We start from the raw sequence: 26,570 nt of genomic DNA, 5'->3' as shown, positions 1-26,570 counted from the left end.
TTTGAAGTCAAAACAAAGATTACTTACACTTTTCCCCTTAAATTCTATTTCTTTATTTCATTAAATCATTCGATACATACCTACTACGTGCATCAATGGCCCTAGGGAGTGAGACATATATATATGTGTGTGTGTGTGTGTGTGTGTGTGTGTGTGTGTGTGTACATTATGTCACAAAGAACCTTCTATTTTAATTATGAAATCAGTATGCAAGAATTAGAGTATTTGCCAAAATTAAACATGCTATGCAAATATCTAGAGTAGGACTGAATTAGTAGTAAAAATCCAAGGATCTACATAATACTCTGCCATCTGAGAATACATGCTCTTCCAGAGATACCTGGGATTCAATTCAATTAGACATTTACTTGTTTATTTAATTATTCATTCTAAGCAATTTGGAAAGCAATCAATATGACATAGTTGTTAGTGGACTGACCATGTAATTAGGAAGATCCGTACTCAAGGTCTGCTTCCAATACTTATTGGCTTTGGGGTCCCCTTGTGAACCCACACAACTTTCTGAGACTAAAAATTGTAGGCAGAGCAGGTACTGTTCTTTATTAGTAGAGGGAGTTTCCTAGTTATTGACACCATGTTCTAATTAAGTCACATCCCTCCTCCAAAATTAAAAACAAAGAAGGAAACTGGACAGTATGGCATAAGAAGATGTCAGAGGACACATTGTATGCCTTCAGGGAACTTACAATTTAGTAGGACAGGGAAGAAGAGAAGAAAAGAGCTTAGAAAACTGAATTTAAGCTAATCATATTATGAGAAATGAAACATAAGTATTCAAACTAGGTTTCTATCAAATGACTTGAGACTTGAGACAAGTGTGATGGAAAGAGACCTGAATTTGGATCAGAATACCTGGATTAAAAAACCTAGATCACACTGATATTTGCTACTTCTAATCTTGAACAAGTTGTTTCCTATAAGCAGGTCTGTTTCTTCATCAATGAAATGAAGGTATTAATTATATGGCTGCTAAGTTCCCTCTTTAGCTCTAAACTATTATCTTAAAATTATATGACTTCCCATCTCTGAGATTTTAGGAAACAGAAAAATAGATATAAATTATTTGAGGCTATATAGAGAGATTATTTATCCCTGGTGGTGCAAAATTTCTAAGATTATTTGTTACTAATACCCAGTGGATAGTGATAATCTTGCTTCTTATTTTACTTCTGCCATTCATCTGTTTTTACCTTTTGAAATGATTTAAAACTTCAATCAACTATTAAAATTATGATTCCTACAATATGGAAATGAATTATCAAAACTCTTATCATTTCAGAGGAGTGGAAGGCCCAATTCATTAAAACAGAGAGGAAGAAACTCCTAAACTATAAGGCTCAGCTGGTGAAGGACCTACAACCCAGAATTTTTTGTCCTTTTGCTGGATATTTTGTGGAATCCCACCCATCAGACAAGTATGGCTCAGCATTATATTCAATGCCATTTCTAATGAAGTTTTACAACAAAGTGGGTAATGAATGACTCAAAGTGAAAAAGCATTGTACAGTGGAAAGTGAATTTCTAGCAGGGAAAATCTTGTTTCAAATGCTGGCTTTTCTATTTGCTACCTCTACAACTATGGGAAGATCACAACTTTTCCAGTTGTCAGTTTCTTCATCTGTAAAACAAGGCTGGATATCTCTAAGATTCCTTCCCACTCTGTAGTTTTTGATCCTATGGCCTTAAATGCCACAGAAACCATGAAGAACATGATTTATATAAGGAACTCACTTAAGGAGTGGCCTAAGAAAAATACATAATAGCAAAAACTATCCTCCACAACCAGGCCGACTACTGTTAGGCTTACCAACAATTTCCTGTGTTAAGAGCTGCAAAAATTTAGTGGTCATCTAATTCTGAGCACCTATTAATCCCCTTATTTAATGGTTGAGGAGATTCAAGTTCAAAAAATGAATTGACTTGTACAAAGTCACCCAAATAAGAAAAAACAGAATTAAAATCAAAACCAGTTTATTTGATTCTAAACCTGGTGAACTTTTTACACTACATCCGACATTTCCTGAATCACTCCCCTGAGTTTTATTTCTCATGTGTGAAGAATCTGAAATGGCTTTTGATAGAAGAAATATTTTCTTGGGTGTGATGTTACCGATTGTATTATAATCTCCTCATTTAATGGATTAGGAGAGTCAGGTTCAGAAAATAAATTGACTTGCACAAAATCATACAAATAAGAAGTAACAAAAACAAAATCAAAACTAGTTTATTTGATTCTAAATCTGGTAAGCTTTCCACATCACTTTGGGCATTTCCTGAATCACCCCCCTGAGTTATTTTTCTCATGTGGGAAGACTCTGAAGGGGCTTTTGGTAGAGGAAATATTTGTTTGGGTGTGGTGTTATCGATTGTATTATAATCTTCTCATATAATGGATAAAGAGACTCAAGTTTAGAAAATAAACCCACTTGTACAAAGTCATACAAATAAGTAACAGAAACAAAATCAAAAGTAGTTTATTTGATTCTAAATCTGGTAAGCTTTCCACACTACATTGGGCATTTCCTGAATCACTCCCCTTAGTTATTTTTCTCATGTGTGAAGAATCTGAAGGGGCTTTTGGTAGAGGAAATATTTGTTTGGGTGTGGTGTTACCGACTGTTATGTGGAACATGTATGAAACCACTCTCATCACTTTAATCTCATAGAAAGAAAGAGATAAAGTCAAAATTCTCACAAACTATGTCTACTCAGCTGACTTTCTTTATTCTCACACAGCATCCACGGGGTAGAGTTTAGTATCCAGTAAACTGCATTTGGACTCTCAGAAGCACCATAGCTCCAATTGAATTCATTCTTCTAAGGGATCCCCAAGTTCAAGTTTTATTTTTTGCTTAAGAAAGTTACAGGATCATTTCTAAAACTAAACTGTAATTTAATAACCCATGGAATACTATTTAGCCTTAATTGCAGAGTTCCAGCATAGTCTATGAAATACAAAACTTTTCAAGCCCGTTTTTCCCCTCCCACAAACACCCATATATCTATTCTGATCTCAAGTAATATTATGCTTGCTTCTCATATTTTACAGGAAAATTGATGTCATTCATCATGAGTTTCCTCTTCTTCCCTCTTGCTCATTTCATATCAGTCAAATGCCTCTTGTCCCTACTTTCTCCTTCACCCCCATCTCATATGAAGAGATGGTCTTCTTACTGAGGTCAACCTGCACAATCACATTCCATCTTCTTGAATAGATTGTCCATTCCCTCATGCACATTCTGTCACTTATCACTTACTGCCTATCCTACTACCTACAAACATTCATATTTTTCCCATCCTCAAAAAACCCTCATTTGGTCCTTTTGTTCCATCATTCCATATTTCTTCTGTCCTTTGTAGCTAAACTTCTTGAAAAAGCTTTCTATAATAGATGCTTCCATTTTCTCTCTTCCCGCTTCCTTCCTATCCCTTACAATCTGGCTTCCAACCTTATCATTCCACCAAGATTGCTCTGTCCAAAGTTACCAATGATTTCTTGATTGCCAAATATCTTTTCTCAATTCCCCTCCTCCTTGATTTTTCTGTAGCCTTTGACATTGTTGATTACTCTCTTCTTAAAACTGTCTTCACTCTAGGTTTTCAGATTCCTGGCTCTCCTCCTATCTCTCAGACTATTCCTTCTCAGTCTTATTTGCTGGATGATAAATCATCCTCTAATCATGAGTGGTCCATAGGACTTTTATGCAGGACTTTGTCGTTCTATATTATTTCCTTCTGTGATCTTATCAACTTGGACTGATTGATTATTTCTATGCTGATGATTTTCAAATTTTATCCTTCCCTCATTTCTCTGTTGACTTTAATCTTACACAGATATGCCAATCTTCTCTTCCCCTACCCAGCTTCCTATGTAGATTATTTTCTATATATCTTATTTTTACATAGTTGTTTTCATATTGTATTGTTTACTAGACTGTGAGCTCCTTGAGAGCAGAGACTGTGTATAGCATTTAGCATCGTAGACATAGTAGGTACTTAATAAATACTTATTAACTAAATCATTCTGTTCAAACTACTATATAATGGAAAGAATGAGAATATGAATTTCTTCACAGAGTGTGTTATTCATTTACAGGTATATTAAAGAAACAAATATCAAAAATGACCCAAGTGATCTCAATAACCTCATTAAAAAAATCTCTAATGTTTCTACGTGGACTCCTCAGCCTGGTGCTGTACTAGATCTGGGGAGAATGCTGAAGGATCCTACAGATAGGTAAGATTTAAAGTATTAATAGAGGGGGAAGTACCATTACAGAAAATAGCAGTGAGTCATAGCTCATTTACTATGACAATCCTAGTCTAGTAATCTTTTTCTCAATGATTCTCATAATCATAATAAAATAAAATAGTAATTGCAGTAGAAATTAATATTGAGCATAGTAGACAGAGCACTGGGTGGGAATCAGAAAGACTCATCTTCCTGAGTTCAAATCAGACCTCAGAAGCATGCTAGCTGTGTGACCCTGTGTGTCTCAGTTTTCTAAGATGAGTTGGAGAAAGAAATGGCAAACTACTCTAGTATCTGAAGTTGAACATGACTGAAAAATGCCTGAACAGCAGATTACAATTATGAGGTGCTGTATAATTATTATTTTATTTGACCATCCCAATGAACTTGTGAATTAGTGCAAATGTTATCTACATTTTATAGATGTTGATACAGGAAACCAGAGGGGTTTAGTGACTTTGTGCAAGGCATACAAATAGTAAGAAAGAGAACCAGACTTTGAGCTCAGATCATCTACCTTAAGTTCAGCTTTTTCTCCTCCATATCATGATTCACTTATTTACTGAATATTTACTGATAGCATAGTATTGTGTTAGGTTTGGCATTGTCATAATTGATGCATGGTCCAATCCATCTATACAACAAACAATTTATAAAGTGATTTTTGCATGAAAGACAATGCATTGAGTGTTGGGGATACAAAGACAACAGTGTCTAAATTCAAGGAACATTTATAGCTATGCCTTCTTTTGGATTAAATTAGAAGAAAGTTTCAAGGGATCTCAGAGACAGACATTTGAAGAGATGTACTTTTTTCATTTATAGATCATAGAATTCAGAGCCATTAGCCGTTGAGTAACCATTTAGTCTAACACCTTAACTTTACAAATAAAAAAATGTGACTTGGTTAAAGGCATATAACTAGTAAATAGAAGAAGATGGGATTCAAACCTAGGGCCAATACCAACTATGGGTAGTTTTTTTGGGAGGCGGAGGCTTCCATGCCAACATGAATATCATCCTATTACTTTACTTTTTCAAGCATTCATTCTATCAAGTCAACACCATTTACCTAAGTCAAGTCCATCAAAGAAAGGAGAGAAACAAAAATTCCAGCACCAGTTACATAACCATAATGATAGCTGGCATATGGATGGTGTTTTACAATGTATACTTCATATAACATTATCTTGTTTGAGTTCATTGATTAAATATCCTGTAGCACAATAGAAACCAGACTGGAAATAATCCTAAGAAAAACATTTATAATAATAGTATATAGTATAATAATTATGTTATTTAATTATGTGTGGTATGTTATATATTATAATAGCATTATTATAAATAACATTTATAATGTCATTCACTTACTACATATCAAACCCTCTGCTAAACCCTATACAGTTATCATCTTATTTGGTCCTCACAACAATTCTGGGAGGGAAATGCTATTATCATCCCAGTTTTACAGATGAAGAAACTGAGGCAAACAGAGGTTGAGTGACTTGGTCGGGATCATACAAGTAGTGTCATAGGCCAGATTTGCAGTCAGGTTTTTATGATTCAAGACCAATGTTCTATCTATTGCACTACCAGATGCCTCAATATCATAATACTATTCATATTTCCAGCACGATTCTTTCCTAGCTTGCATTATTAGACTCATACTAATGAGAAATATATGTATACTGAACACATAGACAGATACATTTTTATAAAATAAAAAAAAATTTCCAAAGCATTCCTCCAAGACTTTAGTAGCATATGTAAGTGTTTTTTTAGGATTTTTTTTTAAATCCTAAATCAGAATTAGGCTCTAAGCCTTTAGAATCTATTCCTACTTAGGATTCTTTTAATAGAAATGTCTGTTACACTAAATCAGGTATAGATGTTTTCATAAATTGATCTCATTCTAATGTCAATTCTAAAATGTTTATCCTGAGGGTGAGCCTTAAATATGTGTCATGGGAATCTTTCATTTTCCTTTAATTATATTTTATTGTTTCATATCTCAGTGACTGCTGAAACCTGTTTCCTCTGAATGTTAACCTCACTTGGCTAAAAAAAATCTGACTCATGGAATAATAATATTAAGGAAAGGCTTTTGACATTTCTGAGATAAAAAATCTTATGAGAGGAAGCATGGAGTATAGCATCTTTTAAAATTCCCAAAACAGATTTTATTTGTGGAAAATCTTCCCTAACTAGAGTCTAAATGACATGTAAATATTTTCCTCTCAAATAGTTCATTGTGACTTTTTAAAACAATGGTCCTCAAACTTTTTAAATAGGGAGCCAGTTCACTGTCCCTCAGACTATTGGAGGGCTGGACTATAATAAAAACAAAAACTATGAACAAATTCCTATGCATGCTGCATATATCTTATTTTGAAGTGAAGAAACAAAATGGGAAGAAATACAATATTTAGAATGAAGTAATGTTAAATCAGCAAACTTACCAGTATTTCAATGGGAACTATGGGCCTGCTTTTGGCTAATGAGATGGTCAATGTCTGGTTCCATATTTGTCACTGCTAGTCATAACAAGGGATGCAAGTGTGCATCCGTTAGTCTTGATCTGGTTGGAGATTTCAAAGGTTTCATTCTAGAAAAAGTCTGTTCATAGACATAAGGGCTGCCAAAGATGGTTGCCATTTTGAGTGCATGGTTCCTGAGATGAGGATATGTCTCAGAGGGGAGAGATGCATAGAAATTATGAAGGCCGCTTGACTTGAATGCATCTTTCAGAGAGTCACAATTCTGCAGTTCAGCCAGTTCCATTTGGTAAATTGTATCCACATTTTCAATGTCACTAGAAAATGGGTTATGGAAAAGTTGTATGTTCTGTTCATGGAGATGAAGCTCTTTAAATCTAAATTGCAATTTTTCCAATGAATCCACACATATTTTGTTTGGGAATGCAATCAGCGGTTTTTCTGCTAATAGATTTTGAGTTGTGGGGAGATGGCAGAAGTTTTCCTCCTTCACTTGTTTGATGATGAGGCCTAATTTTACTTCAAATGCTTTGACATGTGATTGCATATCACAGATGAGCTTCCCCTTTCCTTGAAGTTGCATATTGAAATTGTTGAGTAGTTCTGTTACATCTATCAGAAAGGCAAGGTGACATTTCCATTCTGCGTCATTGAGCTCTGGTGCTTCTTTGTTTTTTGAAAGCAGAAAAGTTGTAATCTATGGAAGTAAGTCATAGAAAAGTTTCAAAACTCTCCCTCGACTCAGCCAATGGATTTCTGTGTGATTTAGAACATTTGCATACTCAACATTTGGCTCAGACAGAAATTCCTGAAATTGTCTGTGATTTATTGCATTAGCTCTAATGAAGTTAACACAAGATACCACAACTGGCATAAGAGCCCCACTTCAGTGATTCACTACACATCGCTTGCTGGTGGATGAGACAGTATATGGCTATTGGATGAGAATGGCTATGTTTGTCCATCTCTTGGTTAATGCAAACAATTACTCCTTCTTAGACCCCACCATGCTTGGGGCACCATCAGTTGTCACACTGGCTAATTTAGCCCAGACCAGCTCCAAACCATTCATAGTTTGGCAAACCTTTTCATAGATATGTTGTCCTGTAGCTATTCCTTTAATGCTTTGCAGTGCAGCAAGCTCTTCTATGACTTCAAAATAATCATTCATGCCACGAATAAAAATTAGAAGTTGTGCAGAATCACGAACATCATTGCTTTCGTCGAGTGCCAAGGAAAAACATGAATTTTTTTTTTTTGTGGAGTTTTGCAAATGCTGATGCAAATTGTCTCCCATTTCTTCACTCCTCTATGTAATTGTAGGTCCTGAAAGACTCACTGTACTAAATAATTTGGCCTTCTCTAGACACATCTCTTTGGCAACAGAAAGAAGGCATTCTTTAACAAATTCTCCCTCCATGAATGTTCTGCCAGTGCGTGCTATTGGCTTGGCAACTTGAAAACTTGCTCACAGTGATGAAATATTTAGCTGCTTCTGCCTCACAAAAATATTTTGCTGAGTTGTCAATGTATTGTTCAATTTTAATATTTTATCTTTTCTCACTTCTCCAACCAAACAATCATTTATCTTTATATTGAGTTTCATAGTATTGATGCAAATTATATTCTTTGAACACAGACACTATATTCTGGCATATCAGACATATAGCTCTTTCCTTGTATTGCATGAAAAAGTAATCATAAGTCCACTGTTTTTTGAATATCCTACACTCCAAGTCAATTTTTCTTTTTCTTGACATCATTATTTCTAAAGGATTCTAAATTGCTATTAGTAAAATACCAGTGATAAATCGTACATTGGGGCTTCTGGGGGAGGTCATCATGTCACAGGGTGTCAGTAAGCTGGGCCTTCAGGGGAATATAGCTGATAAATCTAGAGAAGAATTTAGCAAAAGCACAGAGTCAGAGAACAAACCAATAATGAGATCAGAAGTAATAAAGACTTAGGGCTATAATAATCCAGTTTTGTTGAGTCTAAGATGTTGTAGCACATTTAGGAAGAGATGTCCTGTAGTTAGTGAGAAATATAGATCTGGACCTCAGAAATAGACATCTATTATAGATTTTGGGAATCAGTTTATAGAAATGTCAATTGAAGTCAAAAAAGTAAATGATTTAATAATTCCATTATTCTGTAACCAACATTTATATAACCAATGTTTATATAACTAATATATTTCCAACCTAAAACTATATCATGACCATATAATTTGGCCAGTGTTGACATAGTATATCCTGTAGCTATCATTAATTCATTAGTTCAAAGCAAAAGACATTTAATCAAACAGCATGGCAAAAATAAAAACACAAATATTTCCCTTATGCACCCAGAGTTGTACTCTCTCATAGGTTACCACATCTCCAATAAGGAAGGGGATAGTACCGGGGAATACATGTCTCCAGAACACATGCATGGAGGGGCAAACATAGGGAATAGGCATGTTCCCAAGGAAGGGAATCATAGGGAACATATGGTATCATTTAACAGTCATAAGCAGGGCCACTAATATTCCAATGCTCCAAAGTCACTAATACCGTTTAGTGATATCATTTGAACCACTTTTTGCAGGTGTTCAGGTATTGAAGGAGAGTCTTAAGGCTTTCCATTACTACTAGTTAGTTTTTACATGTGATGCAACCTCTTCTTAGTAGGGAGGTCTGCCAGTTCTTTAGTATGATTAGTCCCCAAGGTTATTTTCAGCTCTTGTAATTCAAATCCCATTCAGCAGCATCTAGGCAGCTACCTAGAGAAACTCTTAAATCTTTTCAAGTCTATATTTTCATGTGCTTTTCTTCTGCTACCACTTAGGGTCTTTCAGTATAAATTTTTATTTGGGTCATGGTCTCAAAATTCTTTTAACTTCTATTATATCTCTGGGTTTCTCGATTACATCTAGAAAAACTACAAATGGGCAGAACTTTTAGTAAAAGAATTTTTAATGTCAGTCAGACAGAAGTAGCCTCTAATCTGTGAATGGCCAGAGCCAAAAAGAGCAGACTAGAGCCAGGAGAGTCAGGAATCAAGAAGTTTAATTTCAAAGTGAAAGAAATAGCTTGCAAACAAGGACATATATGCCAGAGACCCACCCCTAATGGTGGTGATGGGGAGGTCCTCCTTTAGCGTGGCTGAGCAATTGATTTATATACTGCTGTCTATGCAATGAGCTGTAGCCCTGACAATAAAGAGTAAGAGTAGCAATATAACAAGTTTGATTCATAATAGGGCTTCACAACCAAAAATAATTCATCTAGGAGAGCACAAAGGTCTGCTTATTGGACCTAAGCTCTGGAAAATAGATTATCCCCTAATATCTTGCTATTTCCCCTTGTTGATTAAAGGGATGAATTCTGAAAGGACTCCTAAAAGAAATCCTATCCTTGTAGCCAACAAAGGAGAAGCAGATATAAGGCAAAATGCATGAGAGGCTAGTTGAGCCAGGATAAGAAATTGCCCAGGGGATTAGTTTCTTGAGGGGACTTCTCAAGGAAATATGTCCCAGGAATCATTGCTAGCCATTGTTTGCTTGGAAACAGAAAAGAGAGGGCAACAAGAATGTAGAAGGAGAAAATGCCAAAATATGCTTGAATCAGGATCTTCATGGTTGGGTATATAACAAAAGAGAAAAGGGGAAAAAAACCCAAAAAAACAAAAAAACTAGGACAATATTCTCAGTCCTCGTTTGGAATCTTGGGACAGCTATGTCACGTGGAGAGCAACTAATCCTGGGTTTATGCTAGATGAAACTTAAGGTCATTGGAAGATACTGCCATTTACTCAGGAGCAGGGACTTTCTTCAGATGATCCAAGAGTCCACACCCACAAGTTTGGCAGCTGTGGGAGTAGTCAGAAGAACCTGGTAAAGGTCCTTAGAAACAATGTTGGACAATTGTGAGAAAACCCTTTGCATTTCTGATCAGCATAACATAACCTTAGTTAAAAGTATCTAAATAGAACACAGAGATGATCCTATTTCCTAACTACGTAGGGGCAGGTTCAAATAATAAAATAAAAATTTCCCATAATTCTCATGATTATATTATTACATTGTCAGGTAGAGATAAAACTACTTTGTTCACAATGAACTAGTTTTGAGAAGGAGGATTTACATGTCAACGAGGTAACTAAAAAGACAAACATAACTAAAATCAAGTCTTCTTGTATTCTAGTGATCCATTCTCAATAACCATTTAGCCAGCACATTTTAAGTCCCAGATGCCTCATGTAGAGAGCTAGTCTCTAGATCACTATGCTTACTCTCCAGACAACTCTACAATGGGCTGTTCTTCAAATCTGTAGGTTCCTAAATAATTCTGACAATATAATCACAATCTTAAAACTTCAGAGAATTTAAATTTATAATAATAACTTTTGTAATTTCTATCCTTACCTAAATCCTGTATCTGATATAAGAATCTTTTAAAAATTTATGAGGGTCATTTAAAAATTAATTCTTTTGCCTTTTGAAATTATCAGACAAATACTTTAAAATAATTTTACTTTTCTTACCATTATCAATATAATTTATATGTAAAATCTTTAATTTAATTTTGAGAATTTATGAAATCTGAATTTCTGTGAAAGATAAATTTGGAAACCAATCATATATATCTGCAAATAGTTTTTAGAGAAAACAGTCTAAGTCTGTTGCTTTTTCAAAATTTTTGGTACCATTTATTTAGCCAGTTAGGCACTTGATGTTAGTAGAACTTGAACACTGTAGACTTCATAGCTTTTGGAGCTGTATCTGTCTTTGTGGATAGACATATTCACATATACATATACATAAATGTAAATGCATATATATTACATATATATATATATAATATACATATGGAGCAAGAGACATATGATATTCCCTAAAAAGATTACTTTATATTCTCTTTAAGGCTAGTCCCTTAGCTTTAATCATTGCCTTCAAGGAAGTAATGAAACATTTTTTGTAGAGAAATATAGCAAGAGTAATGGGTTTAGACATAGGGAAAACTTGACTTTTGGAGATGAGGAATGATGCGGATGGAAATAAAGATAGCAATTAGATGTGAATTAGTTATTCCTTGAGTCTAGAGTGACTAACTATATACAAGTTCTCTGGTAATATAGTTACTTTTTTTCCAGAGGCAAATGAGGTTAAGTGACTTGCCCAGGGTCACACAGTTAGGAAGTCTTCAGTATCTGAAATCATATTTGAAATCAGATCTTCCTGACTTCAAGGCTAGTGCTCTATCCACTGCACCACCTATCTACCCCTTAATATAGTTATTTATCCTTATCACTGAAATGGGTTAAATAAATTCTGATATGCAATCATTAAATTTATCTTTTTGTTGTTTTCTTTCCTCTCTTGTCTTTTCCTCTCCTCCTCATCTTCTCCCCCACCCCACTCCCACTGTTCTTCCTTCTCCTTTCTTTATTGCTTCCCTCCCAGCAAAAGCATCATAAACCCTCCAGCTGGGACCAAGATTTATAAAGATTCCTGGAACTTTGAACCATATTTACAAACATTGAATTATGCTATAGAAGATGAAATATTTCTTCACCCATCCTGGATAAAAGAATACTTCACTTGGGCTGGATTTAAGAATTATAACCTTGTGATCAGGGTATAGTAATAAGAATACTAATATTTGTTTTCTCTTTCCTATTAACTTTTAATGTGCTCTACATAGTTTACATTAGATTAAAACACTCTAATTTGTTTTTTTACTATGCAGTTCTTGTACATAGCCTGCATTTTATCTTTGCTCACTCTTTTCCTTATGCCCACAACAGTTTCCTCTATGACTGTTGAATTTCTGTTCATTCGTTACAGTCCAACTGAAATATCACTTCCTCCTTGAAGTTAACTGACTTATTTCTCTTTGACAATGATCTTTCCCCTCACATATCTTTGCTCTGTACCTTTCCCCTCATTTCTACCTCCCCACTCCCCACAACACCCCCACCTACTGGGTATAATTGGATATAATAGTTCTCTCGAGATGTCATTATCCTCAACAGACTGTAAGCTATATGGGGAAAGCATTACTTCATATCTAAACTTTGAGACTCAGCTAAACTTTGCCTCTTTGTTATTGCCTAGCACTGTGCTCAGAAATACAATTTCTGTTGGTTGAATTGTAAACTTCATAACATTTGTAATTGCATTTCTCTTTGGAGACAGAAATATGCCTATATGACACATATCCATATCCACGTATATAGCCATATGGAGAAAAGAATATATAGTGTGTCCTAAAAAGACTACTTCATAGTATGCATCTTGGGGTCTTATAGTCTTGCTCTTCTCGACTAGTCTTTTCACTCTAGTCACATCAAGTAAGAAACGAAAAGTCTTTTGTTGTGACTATAGCAAAAGTAATGGTTTATACATGGGGAAAGCTTGACTTTTGAAAAACAGAAAGCTAAGAAAGCTAAGGTTTCACAATTTCTTATATATAAAGACTTCAAAAATTTAAAAACTAAGTCCTTCTATTGCATTCAGGTTGGAAGTATAGCAGCCATTGATAGAACTAGACCCATTGCTGCAGAGGGTTTGACCTGGGCTGATTTGGTTCTTCTCAAATACAAACCAATCTATGCACAGTACACACACATCACAAACTTTAGTTCTACTAAAGCTTAGAACTCTCAGAAATTAAGCATCTACCAACCTCAATCTCTTTTGTAGCAGGAATTATAGATCTGCCCCAATAAAGCCACCTCCCTTCCCCAAGACATTTTTTAAAAATAGTTAATTTTTATCTAAATATAATTTGCTTGCCAATTAGAGCAAAACAAGAGAGAAATCCTACACACAAAAATCTCAAAGCATCACATTGTGACTCTAATGAGTTCTTTTAATTCCCATTTCCAACTCCCACCCTATGACACCTTGTTCTCATCTGTTTAGGACTTGGTGACCTCAAAGATCCTTTCTATCTTTGAGATTCTATAATTACAAGTTTCAGTGTTAATACTGTTCCCCTCCCCATGATACTATTTTGCCAATTATACCAGTTTTTCTTAATTTCTCTCTCATATGCTCTTCTTCCCTCTTCTTGTTTGCTTGCTCATCCAGTCTCTACTAGCTCTATCCTGTCTCCTAGAGCCAGCTGTCTTTTGGAATAACATCCCCCCCTCCCAGTCCTTCATCTGGCTTTCCTAGATCAGATCTTCTCCTTCCTGGGTTCTCCTCTGCCATAGAATAGAGAAATATATTCATGTCACTATTTATCCCAATTACATACTCATAGAATTGATGCTAGACTTAGCATAGATAACTGATTAGTTTTGCCCACTGAAAGCTCTGAACTCCAAAACTCAAGCAATCCAGCAGCTTCAGCCTCCCTAGGAGTAGGAATTATAAGCATGTTCCACCATGACTTGCATCTCTTTTTTTAATAATTCCATCAGCATTTGTTCACTAATCCTTCTTATTCTTCCCTCTTCCTCTTCTCTATTAGGGCCTATAGTGGTTTCAGTTGCTATCTAAATGTAATTCATTTCCCAACCTATCAGCCTCTGATCACCCACCTCAGTCCAGGTCACATCTTCCAATATTTGAAGGAATATGATATCTCCTGAATTTGCCACCTGAATTTGAGGAGGGCAAAAAGAGAGCCCCTCATGTATCCATTTAAATACTGGTCTCTACACAGCTATTATATCCCATTCACTAGCATCTACCATCTTGCTTGTTCTATAAGCTTATAAATTTGGACCAAAAATAAAGCACCTCCTTATTGACAAAATTTAAGGTAATACCCTGCCACCTGTAGACACATTCCACATTTGTTTTTTGGTCATTACGATGAAGCAGTATTTCTAATTCATAAAAATAAACTTTTTCAGCTATTGATTCAGAGAAAAGTATTTTTAAAAAACCTCACCATGGAAAATGCTACCCCTACTAACAAAGAAAACTAAGGAGACTGAATGTAGATCAAAGCATATTATTTTTCATCTTTTGTCTTTGTGTTTTGTTTTTTTCTTTCTCATGGTTGTTCTATGTTTTTACTGATTTTTCTTTCAGAAAATGACTAATATGGAAATATGTTTAAAATTATTGTACATGTATAACATATATCAGATTGCTAACTGTCTTGGGGAGAGGAAGGGAAAGAAAGGGGAGAAAAAATTGTAGAACTCAGGATTTTATGAAAATAAATGTTGAAAACTATCTTTACATGTAATTAGAAAAATAAAATACTGTAAGTAAAGAAAATATATACGAGTCCCCCCAAAAATTCCACCTACCTTATCATTAATTTTCCATATGTCTTTAGCAAAATCATAGGCTACTTTTTCTTCTGAGAGTTTGATTTCCAAGATCTTAAAAACCTAGTGATTAATGGTTTGCTTTCCTTATTATTGTTCTCTGCCTTCCATAGATGATTGAAACAGATGAGGATTTCAACACTTTGCCTAGTGGATACAACTATTTGGTTGATTTTCTAGATTTATCCTTTCCAACAGAAAGACCAAGCCGGGATCATCCATATGAAGAAGTAAGCACAAAGATTAAGAATAGAATTTATTAGAAAAACAAAACAAAACAAAAATAGAGATAGTAATCATTGATCTCAGACAAAGTCATATTTTAAAAAGATTCAATCAAGAGAGAAATCTACATTATGTCAGTCATATTAATATTGTTTTATCTGTGTGTATACATGTGTGTAAATGTATGTAGCATGTTTGTGTGTATATATATATGCGCGCACACACACACACACACACACACACACACACATATATATATATATATATATGCATAAATATATCCATGCCTAACTATAGCTTGCTTGAGGGAGGTGGGAGGGAGAAAGAGAGAGGTGGGAGAATAGAAAAGGAGAAAAAAAGAATAAAGTAAAAAGTGCACAGCAGAGAACCTGAAAGGAAGCAAAGAAATGATAGTTCTAAGTATATTGTTTTTCATTATCACATATGCTTTCTTGAAATGGAAATTTATTGTTATATATTTTGATTCCTGTCATATGTTCTGCTGTGCACATTATCTTATTACATTACATTATTTGAGGTAAGCAACAATTTGCAAGATGTTTGCTTCCTCTGTAACATGTAGCAAAGAATTACTGTTCTGCTGTTTCCTTCTATGAATGTGCTGTTGAAGGCATTCTTTTCTATGCCAGTTTAACATCTCATAGGTAAGCAACCAAATTAGCAGAAGGTGCCAGGGAAACTATATAATCACTGATACCTAATTCCTTTTCTCTCTGTCCTGTTGTTTGCTTCCTTGAGTCCTGGTATCCTTTAAGAATTATTTACTATCTGTGTAATTCTAAAGCTGGAAAGTACCCCAGCAGTTCATGCAGTTCACCAGAACTCAGGTGAAAAAAAATGAAGCTTCTGGCAGTTAACTCAGACTTACAGAACTTATGCAAATCTAAGTCACTGAGCCAAGTAGGATGTTGGGGGTGGGTTGGAGGGGGTAGAGATAGGGTGGAATAGAAAATGCTATAAGAGACAGATTTTATCTTCTCAAGGCTGTTATAATACTCACAAGAATGTACAATACCTTTGACATAAAGGTAAGAATATATCTGATGCAATAGTTTCCCAAAATTTGTGTAAATCACATTTTTCAAATCAAATTTAATTTAAAACATTTTAAAATACTTTCCTTTTTAATCCAGTAGTAAACACATAAAATTAATGATTATCATCTCATTTATTGTTTTATGAAATCTGTATTTTCATACATACATAGTACAATCTAGTTTTTGCTATTCCAGTGTATTGAACTCTACATAATTCTGATACATAAAATCTGAGTTTATAAAAATAAAATTGGCTTTAAAAGGAGATTCTTCTTAGATTATATAAAATGTAACTCCCACACCCTCCCTACATACTTTCATCAGATATTTCATCAGATCTCTGATTTCATTGATGTTCATTACAGAGTATATCCGTGACTTCTCATCCTGTCTCTTATTCATGTCTTCTTGAAATCCTTCCATAGGCAATCCACCCAATGTATTAGGGACCTTCCTCTAACTCTGATGATTTTGCATGGATACCAGTAGCATGGACAGGCTGTCAGTAAACTCTGTTAAACCTTGATCTTGCCACATGACCAGCTCATTTTCTTCTCTGATTACAATTTTCACTGATAGCATCCTTTTACTTTATCTCTCACTCAGTCAATAAATATTTATTAAGCTTTTACAATGTATCAGGAACTTTGCTAAGCATCCTGAAACAAAGAAAGGTCTTTTTAAAAAAAATCTTAAGGAGACTAATGGGAGAGATAATGTGCAACAATTATGTTTCAACAAGGCATACATAATATAAATTAGACATAAACAAAAAAGAAAAGTCATTAGAATTAAGGGAGAATCAGAAAAGGCTTCATGTTACAGGGCAGGATTTAAGTCAGGAAGTGGAGATACAGAAGAAAAACATTTAAGGCATGGGGGGCAGTAAAAATGATCAGTGTAAAGAACAGCAAGAAGACCACAATGTCATTGGATCCATGAACATAAGAGGAAGGGGGGACCATAAGGTATAAGAATACTGGAAAATGAGAGCAGGTTATAATTTAAAGTTAAATAGAAGATTTTACATTTGCTCTTAGAAATGCTTAAGAGCCACTTCAGTTCATTGAATAGGATGATTAAAGGGTCAGACTTGTGTTTTAGAAATATCATTTTGATATCTTACAGGTGATGAATTATACTATAGCCTAATCGTGCCGCTTATAAAGCTGGTTCATCAGTACACATATCTTGTATAGACACTGAAAACGAACAGAGGATTAGGCCCAGAAAAAAAGCAGAGGGGAGTAGGAAATACTTTCAGTGACCTTCAGATCTCTTCCTAAAATGCAAGGCCGTCTTTTTAACAATATTGTTCTCATAGCACTCTATTGCCAAAAGTCATATAAATACCATTTTCCAGTTGAGGGTCACCCAATTATTGTCCCTTTTGACAACATATATAATCCATTTCTAAAAATTCGCTTTACAAATGGCTTTTCAGGAATGTATTTACTACATTAAAAATATTCCTTTAATATAGACAAAGTGCAAGCTAAATTATTTTTCACCCAAGTGGGATATATAGTGCTATTCTCTTTGGGGATGATGTTGTCCTATTCCCCAATAGCAGCTTCAATTCTGAGTCTCCTTGCTAGTGGGAAAAAAAAAAAAAAAAAAAAAAAAAAAAAAAACAACGGGGGGGGGGAGGGAGGAAGGCAGCAGCTCAAAATTCTTTGAATTAACTTTTAAAAGATTTGCCCTATTCAAAAATGAAATTGAGAAAATACTTAACTATTCAAGTGAAATCGCCAATTTAATGTTTAATTTTATAGTTAGCATATTAATTTTAGGTCGTATTAATAATAGAGTAGAATTTCATTTTATGAAATGCATATATGACATTGTCTGGTATATATGTATGTTCATGTGTGCATATGTATTATAGTTATATCCATTTTGTAGTCTGAGTTCATAGTTATTCTTTTTAAATTGTTGTTGAGCTTCCTAGCTCAACCACCTTTGCTTTTGTTAAGTATGAGGGACTATATGTCTGACATTTTTTCTTCTTTGATGCTATGTCCTTGGTCCATTTAGTAAAATTTGATGGTCTTTCCTCATCAAGATATGGTGTTAACTATAAAATTCTGCCAGGTTAGTGTAGGCTATAGCAGGCCATATCAAGCTAAAAAAAAGTATCAGGTGCCAGCCTGGAAAACTACTCATATGTCTGTTGTTTGAGGACAATACTACTAAGTATTACTGGAAGGTTGTATCCCAAAAACCTTTTTTTTGTTTTTGATGTTTAGTCACAGCAGCTCATGAAATCTGGAAGGAGTAAGATTTATATTGGTAAAGAGATTGGCTGTAACTGTAGCAACATAATCACAAAGTTTCTGAAGAAGAGCCTTCACCAGGATTACAATTCTAATTGTAATTCTCATTGTTTTTAGGGGCAAAATATGAAGTCACTTTCAATAATCAACAAGCTTTGATTAAGCATCTGTTATATGACAAGGTTATGTGGATAGAGGGGCAATGGATAGAGCACTGGGTTTGGAGTCAAAAGAACCTGAGTTCAAATGGCCTCAGACATTTATGAGTTGGGTGACCTTGTGTGACTCTGGGCATTTAACTCTGCTTCAGTTTGCTCCTCTGTAAAATGAGCTGGAGAAGGAAATGGCAAACTAATCTAGTAGCTTTGCCCAGAAAACCTCAAATGGGGTCAAGAAATCAGACATGACTGAAAAAAATTTAACTTAACATGCTCCAGCACTGTGTTAAGGCTTGGGGACATAAAGACAAAATTGAAACTGTCCCCATCCTCCAGGAACTTGCATTCAGGAGGAATCTCTGATAGGAGCTTATTGTCCTCAAATTGAGGCTTTTTTGTACTCAAAAATAGTTCTATTTTAATTGACTATTGTTTCACAGGAAATGAATAGATAACTAAAGAGAGCAATAGTACTGAAAAACTTACCTGTAAAATGAAAGGCAGCTAGGTGGCACAGTGGACACAGTGGACACAGTGCCAGAACTGGAGTTTTGAAATAATTGAACAATAAATAAGAAGATTGGACTTGATTAGTCTCTAAAGTAGCTTCCAGTTCTAGTCCTATGATCCTATGACTCAAAAAACTTGAAAAACAAACAATCACAATGACCAAATATGATACAATGGAATCAGGAGACCTGGATTTTAGTTCTGGTTCTGCTATTAATAATGAGTGAATCATTTCATCTTTTGGAGCTCATTGTAAGCTAACGGTATTGGAATGAATGAATCACTTTGGATTCTAATATATTTAATAAAATATATAATATTATTAGCTTAAAGAGAGGTATCTTTGTGTTTGGGTAAGTTTGTAACAATGACACTTATGGTCCAATGGTCAATTCATTAGGAACTTTGCCCACCTTAAGGTCTCAGGTTATTTCCATGTTTCCTTTTGGTGATGATGAAGCTATATTTTTGGAATTTAGCCTGCCAATCAATAATGACATACTCCACTTTTTTGCTAAACTCCTTTTTGGAACATAGCTTACTGCCAACAGCATGATAAAATCTTTGCCTTTTTGGAGGCAGTCTAAGCCTATGAATTCTTTTGAGATACCTTGTGACACAAGCTCCAAACCCCAACATAATTTGGGGTTCAAACCCCAACATAATTTGGGGTTCAAACCCCAACATACTTTGGGGTTCAAACCCCAACATACTTTGGGGTTCAAACCCCATGCTCCATCAGTAACAGTTTAAACTATTTGCAAACTATAAAGTGCTATTATCATTAAAAAATTATTATTAAAGTCATTGGATAGTGTTGAGATACTTCTTAATAGAGTCTTTATAAGAAGCTGCTTTTTATGCCCTGTTGAATTATTCCACTCTCCAAATGTCAGTTTCAGGGTAATGTGACAGCTAAAGTCCAGATAAAATTCTGGAGTGCCTGGGAGAATCCAGCAAGAAAACAAAACTTTCAATAAGCCTTCAAGCGTCCAGTTTACTATGAAGGAATTTCCTGAATACCAAAAGTCATTTGAAAAGTCTCCCCTCCACTCTTTAGCAACATTGAATAGTTTTGATACATAACTAAAAACAAAATGATTGATAACTTCAAATCCATCTTACTTACATGGAAATTTGACTTATAATTTCCCAAAGTCTTCAAACTGTCCCTTTGTTCAGTTCTCTCCAGAAATTTGTTCTATTAAAAATATTGCCTTAATTATAGAATCTCTAATAACAATTCACATTTGTAAATCACTTTTAGGTTTACCAAGTACTTTCCAAAAATGTTAATCATCATTCTCCCTATGTGATTTTCTCATGATTTTTTCATGATCAGTGATCCATATTTAATTCTCTCCAAACATGAACTATGAATCAGTGCTTCTGGATAGGACCTTTTTTTTTTTTTTATCACCATTATCATCATTTAGAATGAAATAAGGAGTACATAAAATATTCTTCAATCCTTTTATGGAATTATTATACTTTAGCCCAAATGAGCTAACCATAGCCAATCATGCCAGTACTTTTGACCTAATTTACATAGAATCTTACAGCACAATTCCAATCTTGGCTCAAATTCAGATTTATTTAGTTTTTGTGTAGGTGGGTTCAATCTACAGAAGGAATGAAATAAAATATGAAAATATGAAATTTGTTACTTATATATTTTACTTATTACTCTTCTTACCTCTTAGATGAATTCTAGTATCTTGGGCCTTTTTCTTCAGTATACATAAATACATTCATTTAGTATATTTGATCACAAAATTTTTAATAACATGGAATTAAGAAAAAATAGCAAAAGAAATATAAACTCCTCCACCTGCACTGCTGTCCCTTTCAGGTCTTTGATTTGGATAGAAAAATGTCTTAATTTATTAAAAAAAAAAACTATAGGGAAAGGAAGAGCTTTCACTTTTTAACCTCCTTTTCCCTTTCTGGAGCTCACTGAATCTGAGCAATGCTGGTTATGGATATGATTCTCACTGCCTGGCTTGGCTCCTTAGTTGCCTCTACACCTAGGTCATCACATTACTTATTCCATTATTGTCTTCCAATTCTGTCTACAAAAGAGAGGACTACTAGTGATCCCAGAAACTGCCAGTAGTCCTTTAATTCTTTTAGCTATTCTCTCCCTCTCCTTTTCCTTTTCCCTCCTCATTTTCCTCCTCTTCTCCCTCTCTCTCATTTCCGTCTTACTCTCCCCCTACCCCCTCTGTCTGTCTCTGTCTGTTTATCTCTCTCTGTGTCTGTCTCTCTCTCTCCCCTCCTCCTCCTCCTCCTCTGTTCCTTTTTTTTCTCTCTCTTTCTTTTCTTGTCTCTATCTTTCTACTTGTCTTTCTGCTTTTCTCCATTTATGAATAAAGGCTTTATTTTGTCTGGTGGAAAACACAAAAAAAAATTCATTGTTAATTACAAAAATAATCAAAACAATTCTTTACTTTTACTCTTCACTGTCTATTAACTTCAACTGAAATGTCAGTCAAGGACTTCAAAACTGGGCAGACATCCAACCTGATGTAGAGCACAAAACAACTGGGGACACAGAGTCACCACCATATATGGGAAGGCTTATCAGAGAGTTCTTTTTTTTTCTTTATTTCTTTATTTTTAAAATCAGTTCATTTTTAAAGAGTCAACCAGGTATCCTTGTGCTTTATTTGTTTTCAAAATGGTGAATTTGCCATAGTTACACATCATGGCAATCATGAACTAATTTAACCAGTTTTAAAATTGTTATGCTATGATAGAAACCAAGCCAGCATGGAATTGTAAGGAATGGCAATGTGTAGAGAGATGGTTTATACATGTCCTTTAGTCAAACTCAACTAAAATAACTGTGAGGGATAAAATAGGATGATCCCTGAAATCTTTCCCTAGTTCTGAATTCCTATGATTCTATCAACTTAATCCCTAGTTACTACTATAAAGCAGAAATAGAGTTTATTGAGACTTTTTAGATAAATATGAGATATGGGATAGGGATAACCCCTCCTCCCTACATGCTGTCCTCCAACAAGATGTCATCCCGACTCAGTTTAAAGATGACAAGTGTGGGGAGCTAGCTACTTTTTAAAGCTGACAAGCATTTATTGAAAATTTATTATGTATCAGGAATTATACTGATTACTGGAGAAAAAGAGAAGGGCAAAAATAGTTCCTACCCTCAAGGAGCTTAACATCAAATGGAGTGATATAACATACAAATAAGGATGGATTAACAAGAGAGGAGATATCCTAAAAGTCTTAAAGCAGTTTTAGGCCTTGGAACACCACAGATACATTTAAATAGAAAGAAATAGAAATGGAGATATCTACACACACACACACATACACACACACACACACACACACACACACACACACACGATATATATATATAATATATATGTAGATAAGTGGTGCCATGGTGCACAGAGTATTGAGTCTAGAGTCAGGAAGACTCATCTTTCTGAGTTTAAGTTCAGTTTCAAATATTTATTAGTTGAAAGACTTTGGTGATTCATTAAACTCTGTTTGACTCAATTCCCTCAACTGTAAAATGAGCTGGAGAAGGAAATTGGAGGTTTTCTCTCTCTGTGTGTCTCTGTCTCTGTCTCTCTCTGTCTCTCTCTCTGTCTCTTCCCTCTCTCTCTCTTTCTTTCTCTCTCGATTTACATTGTCTTTTTAATTATTTTTCTGGATGCAGATGGCATTTTCTGTCAATCCCAATAGATAGTCTCTCTATTTTGATGAATGATCCACCTCCCTTTGAAAATTGAACCCAAGTATGGCAGAAAGTAGGCAACCAACACTTAACACCCTATACCAAGATAAGGTCAAAATGGGTTCATGATTTAGACATAAAGAGTGATGTTATAAACAAATGAGAAAAACAAAGGATAGTATACCTCTGAGATCTGTGGAGAAGGAAAGAATTTGTGGCCAAGGAAGAACTAGAGTACATTATGAAATGCAAAATGGATAACTTTTATTATGTTAAGTTTTTGTACAAACAAAACTAATGCAGGCAAGATTAGAAGGGAAACAGAAATCTGGGGGAGGGGATTTTTACATCCAAAGATTCTGATAAAGGCCTCATCTCTAAGATATATAGAGAATTGGCTCAAATTTATAAGAATATAAGTCATTCTCCATATCAAAGGATATGAACAGATACTTTTCAGATGAAGAAATTGAAATCATTTCTAATCATATGAAAAAATACTCTAAATTATTGTTGATCAGAGAAATGCAAATTAAGACAATTCTGAGGTACCACTAACTCAGATTGGCTAAAATGACAGGAAAGGATAATGATAAATATTGGAGGGAATGGGAGAAAACTGGGACACTAATATATTGTTGGTGGATTGTGAACTGATCAACCATTCTGGAGAGCAATCTGGAACTGTGACCAAAGGGCTCTCAAACCTTGCATACCCTTTGATCCAGCAGTGTCTCTATTGAGCCTGTATCCTAAAGAGATCATAACAAGGAGAAAATGCAAAATATGCAAAAATGTTTGTGGCAGCCCTTTTTGTAGTGGCAAGGAACTGGAAACTGAGTGGATGCACATCAATGGATACCTAACATATGAATGTTATGAAATATTTTTGTTCTATAAGAAATGATCAGCAGAATGATTACAGAAAGGCCTGGAGAGACTTAATATGAACTGATGCTAAGTGAAATGAGTAAAATCAAGAAAACATTCTATATAGCAAGATTATGTAATGATCAATTCTGATGGATGTGGCCCTTTTCAACAATGAGATGATTCAGGCCAATTCCAATAGATTTGTGATGGAAAGAGCCATCTGTACCCAGAGAGAGGACTATGGGGACTGAGTATAGATCACAATATAGTCACCTTTTTGTTGTTTGCTTGCTTTTTTGTTTTTTCTCATTTTCTTTCCTTTTTGATCTGATTTTTATTGTGCAGCAAGATAAATGTAGAAATAGGTATAGAAGAATTGCACACATTTTACATATATTGGATTACTTATTGTGTAAGGGAGGGGATAGGGAAAAAGGAGGGAGAAAAATTTGGAACACAAGGTTTTGCAAAGGTGAATAATGAAAACTATCTATGCATATACTTTGAAAATAAAAAGCAAAAAAAAAAGTTGAACCCAAGATTCAGCTTAGCTATGTGAAGTACACCATGAAAATGTTGTTAACTTCATGATCTTCATTTCTTTTTTTTTTCCTCCTTGATCTTTTTTTTTTTTTAAATAACTCTTTATCTACAAAACATATGCATGGGTAATTTTTCAACACTGACCCTTGCAAAATCTTCTATTCCAAAATTGCCCCTCCTTCCCCCACCCCCTCCCCTAGATGGAAGGTATTCCAGTACAAGTTAAAATATATGTTAAATCCAATATGTGTATACATATCCATATAGTTACCTTGCTGCACAAGAAAAATAGAATCTAGAAAGAAAGAAAAAACCTGAGAAGGAAAACAAAAATGCAAGTAAACAACAACAGAAAGAGTGAAAATGCTATGTTGTGGTCCACACTCAGTTCCCAGTCCTCTCTCTGGATGTAGATGGCTTTCTTCATCACTGAACAATTGGAAATGGTATGAATCAGTTTGTTGAAGAGAGCCACGTCCATCAGAATTGATCATCATATAGTCTTATTGTTGCCATATACAATGATGATCTTCATTTCTTTAATAAGTTTGTAGATATGAACTTCACCACCATTGCCAAAGTAAAAGCCCACTCAACAACAGGTGTTTGGAATAAGACCAAATCACACCTTTTCTTTTCTTCCTTTCTTCTTTTCTTTTTTGTTTTTTTAAATGTTTGGACATTTATTTAGAAATGGATACAAAATCAAGTATAAATCATGCTAGAAAGCCACTTTCATTTCTTTATAGTAACACACCCTACATTTCATATTCAAATGAGTATTTTTCTATCTTAATTATGAAACTTCGCCTTAGACATGACTCAGAATTAAATTTTGTTGTTTATATAAAATTCTAATTTGTCTTGGAAGGGAGAACCTTTATTTTTTCCTAGTAAATTTATTTTTAATACACATAGCTTTATGAATCATGTTGGGAGAAAAAAATCGGAGCAAAAGAGAAAAACCATGGGACAGATTTTAAAAAAACAAAACAGAAAAAAGAAGTGAACATAGCATTCATTGCAAATCTCAACTTTTCAAAGGGAATTTCATATTTTTGTTAAGGAGATAGTAGAAGGAAGAGAGCAGATTGCCCCTTATATATAGATGCACATCTGTACATGTCTTGCTACTCCTATGCTTTTTCCATTGCCATCACTGGCTATTACTTCAAGGTTGTTGGTGTTGTGGTGGCCTGTACCCAATATCTACAATATTTTTCTATTGCCCATTATCCAACTATTATCATCTACAGTATTTTTCTGTTTTCTGTTCCAGATAAGGAGCCGGGTTGGTGTTATCAGGCATGTAGTAAAGCATGGGTTGCTCTGGGATGACTTATATATAGGATTCCAAACGCGACTCCAGCGTGATCCTGACATTTATCATCATCTGTAAGTATGAAAATCATCTTCTCTAAGAGAATTTAGAGATACACTTTCAGGTCCAGCCTTATATAAAGCCATGGCGATTGACTGCCTACGTATTTTGGTCTTATAATATTAGAAAGTCTCTAATGTCATCCGCAATCCCTTGTCAATCATTTGTTGGCTTTGTCTTTTGATAAAGTTTTATTCGCTCATTAATAGAGATGTGATCTGTGATGTGGGGTTTGTCACTAAATGATGGCAGGCACCAAAAGTTGGTATTCAGTCATGAAGAATTCGCAATGGCCATTCTCTTTGGTAAAAAGGTAGATTTATTTAGGGAAAGGTTACAGACAAAATGATTATAGTCTCAGAATATTGCTATACCTTATATGTAATTGAAAGTCAGTTGGTAAAAAAGAAAGAAAAAGAAAAAGAAAGTCAGTTGGTAAGCACACCTTAGCAATATGGTATAGAACAATTAAAAAATTTAATTTTTTTCCTAGGTTTTGGAATCATTTTCAAATAAAACTTCCCTTAACACCACCGAACTGGAAGTCTTTTTTGCTGCAACAAGGATAGACTACTTCATAGTAAGTCATTCTATGGGATCTATTAATTAGAAAAATACCTTTACTATGTAACAGCTTCAGTTTGTCCTATCCCACTCATATTATATAAGCAAAGATTGTGCTTATAGGGAAGTGAATATCTTTCAGATCAGTGGAAGTGATCGTAGCCAGTGTTAGAGAAAAGGAGGTAGGAAATGAAATGTCATGCCCAGAGCATTGGACTAGA

The 26,570-nt window shown here is 34.7% G+C and overlaps 1 protein-coding gene across 5 annotated transcripts in view; it reads left to right on the top strand.

Annotated features, from left to right (window-relative positions):
- LOC141545720 (cytidine monophosphate-N-acetylneuraminic acid hydroxylase) overlaps window positions 1-26,570 on the top strand; it is a 115,601-nt gene that overhangs the window by 85,543 nt on the left and 3,488 nt on the right. For all 5 annotated transcript variants that reach the window (XM_074272934.1, XM_074272948.1, XM_074272967.1 and 2 more), the window contains 6 exons: window positions 1,301-1,436; window positions 4,118-4,258; window positions 12,216-12,390; window positions 15,160-15,276; window positions 25,684-25,799; window positions 26,279-26,365. In XM_074272934.1, coding sequence (XP_074129035.1) covers window positions 1,301-1,436; window positions 4,118-4,258; window positions 12,216-12,390; window positions 15,160-15,276; window positions 25,684-25,799; window positions 26,279-26,354 — 761 coding nt within the window. In that variant the 3' untranslated portion in view covers window positions 26,355-26,365. The remainder of the gene's footprint in view (window positions 1-1,300; window positions 1,437-4,117; window positions 4,259-12,215; window positions 12,391-15,159; window positions 15,277-25,683; window positions 25,800-26,278; window positions 26,366-26,570) is intronic.

Source organism: Sminthopsis crassicaudata, chromosome 1, assembly GCF_048593235.1.
Source record: "Sminthopsis crassicaudata isolate SCR6 chromosome 1, ASM4859323v1, whole genome shotgun sequence".
Taxonomy (NCBI): Eukaryota; Metazoa; Chordata; class Mammalia; order Dasyuromorphia; family Dasyuridae; genus Sminthopsis; species Sminthopsis crassicaudata.
This window is presented reverse-complemented; position numbering and strand designations above follow the sequence as displayed.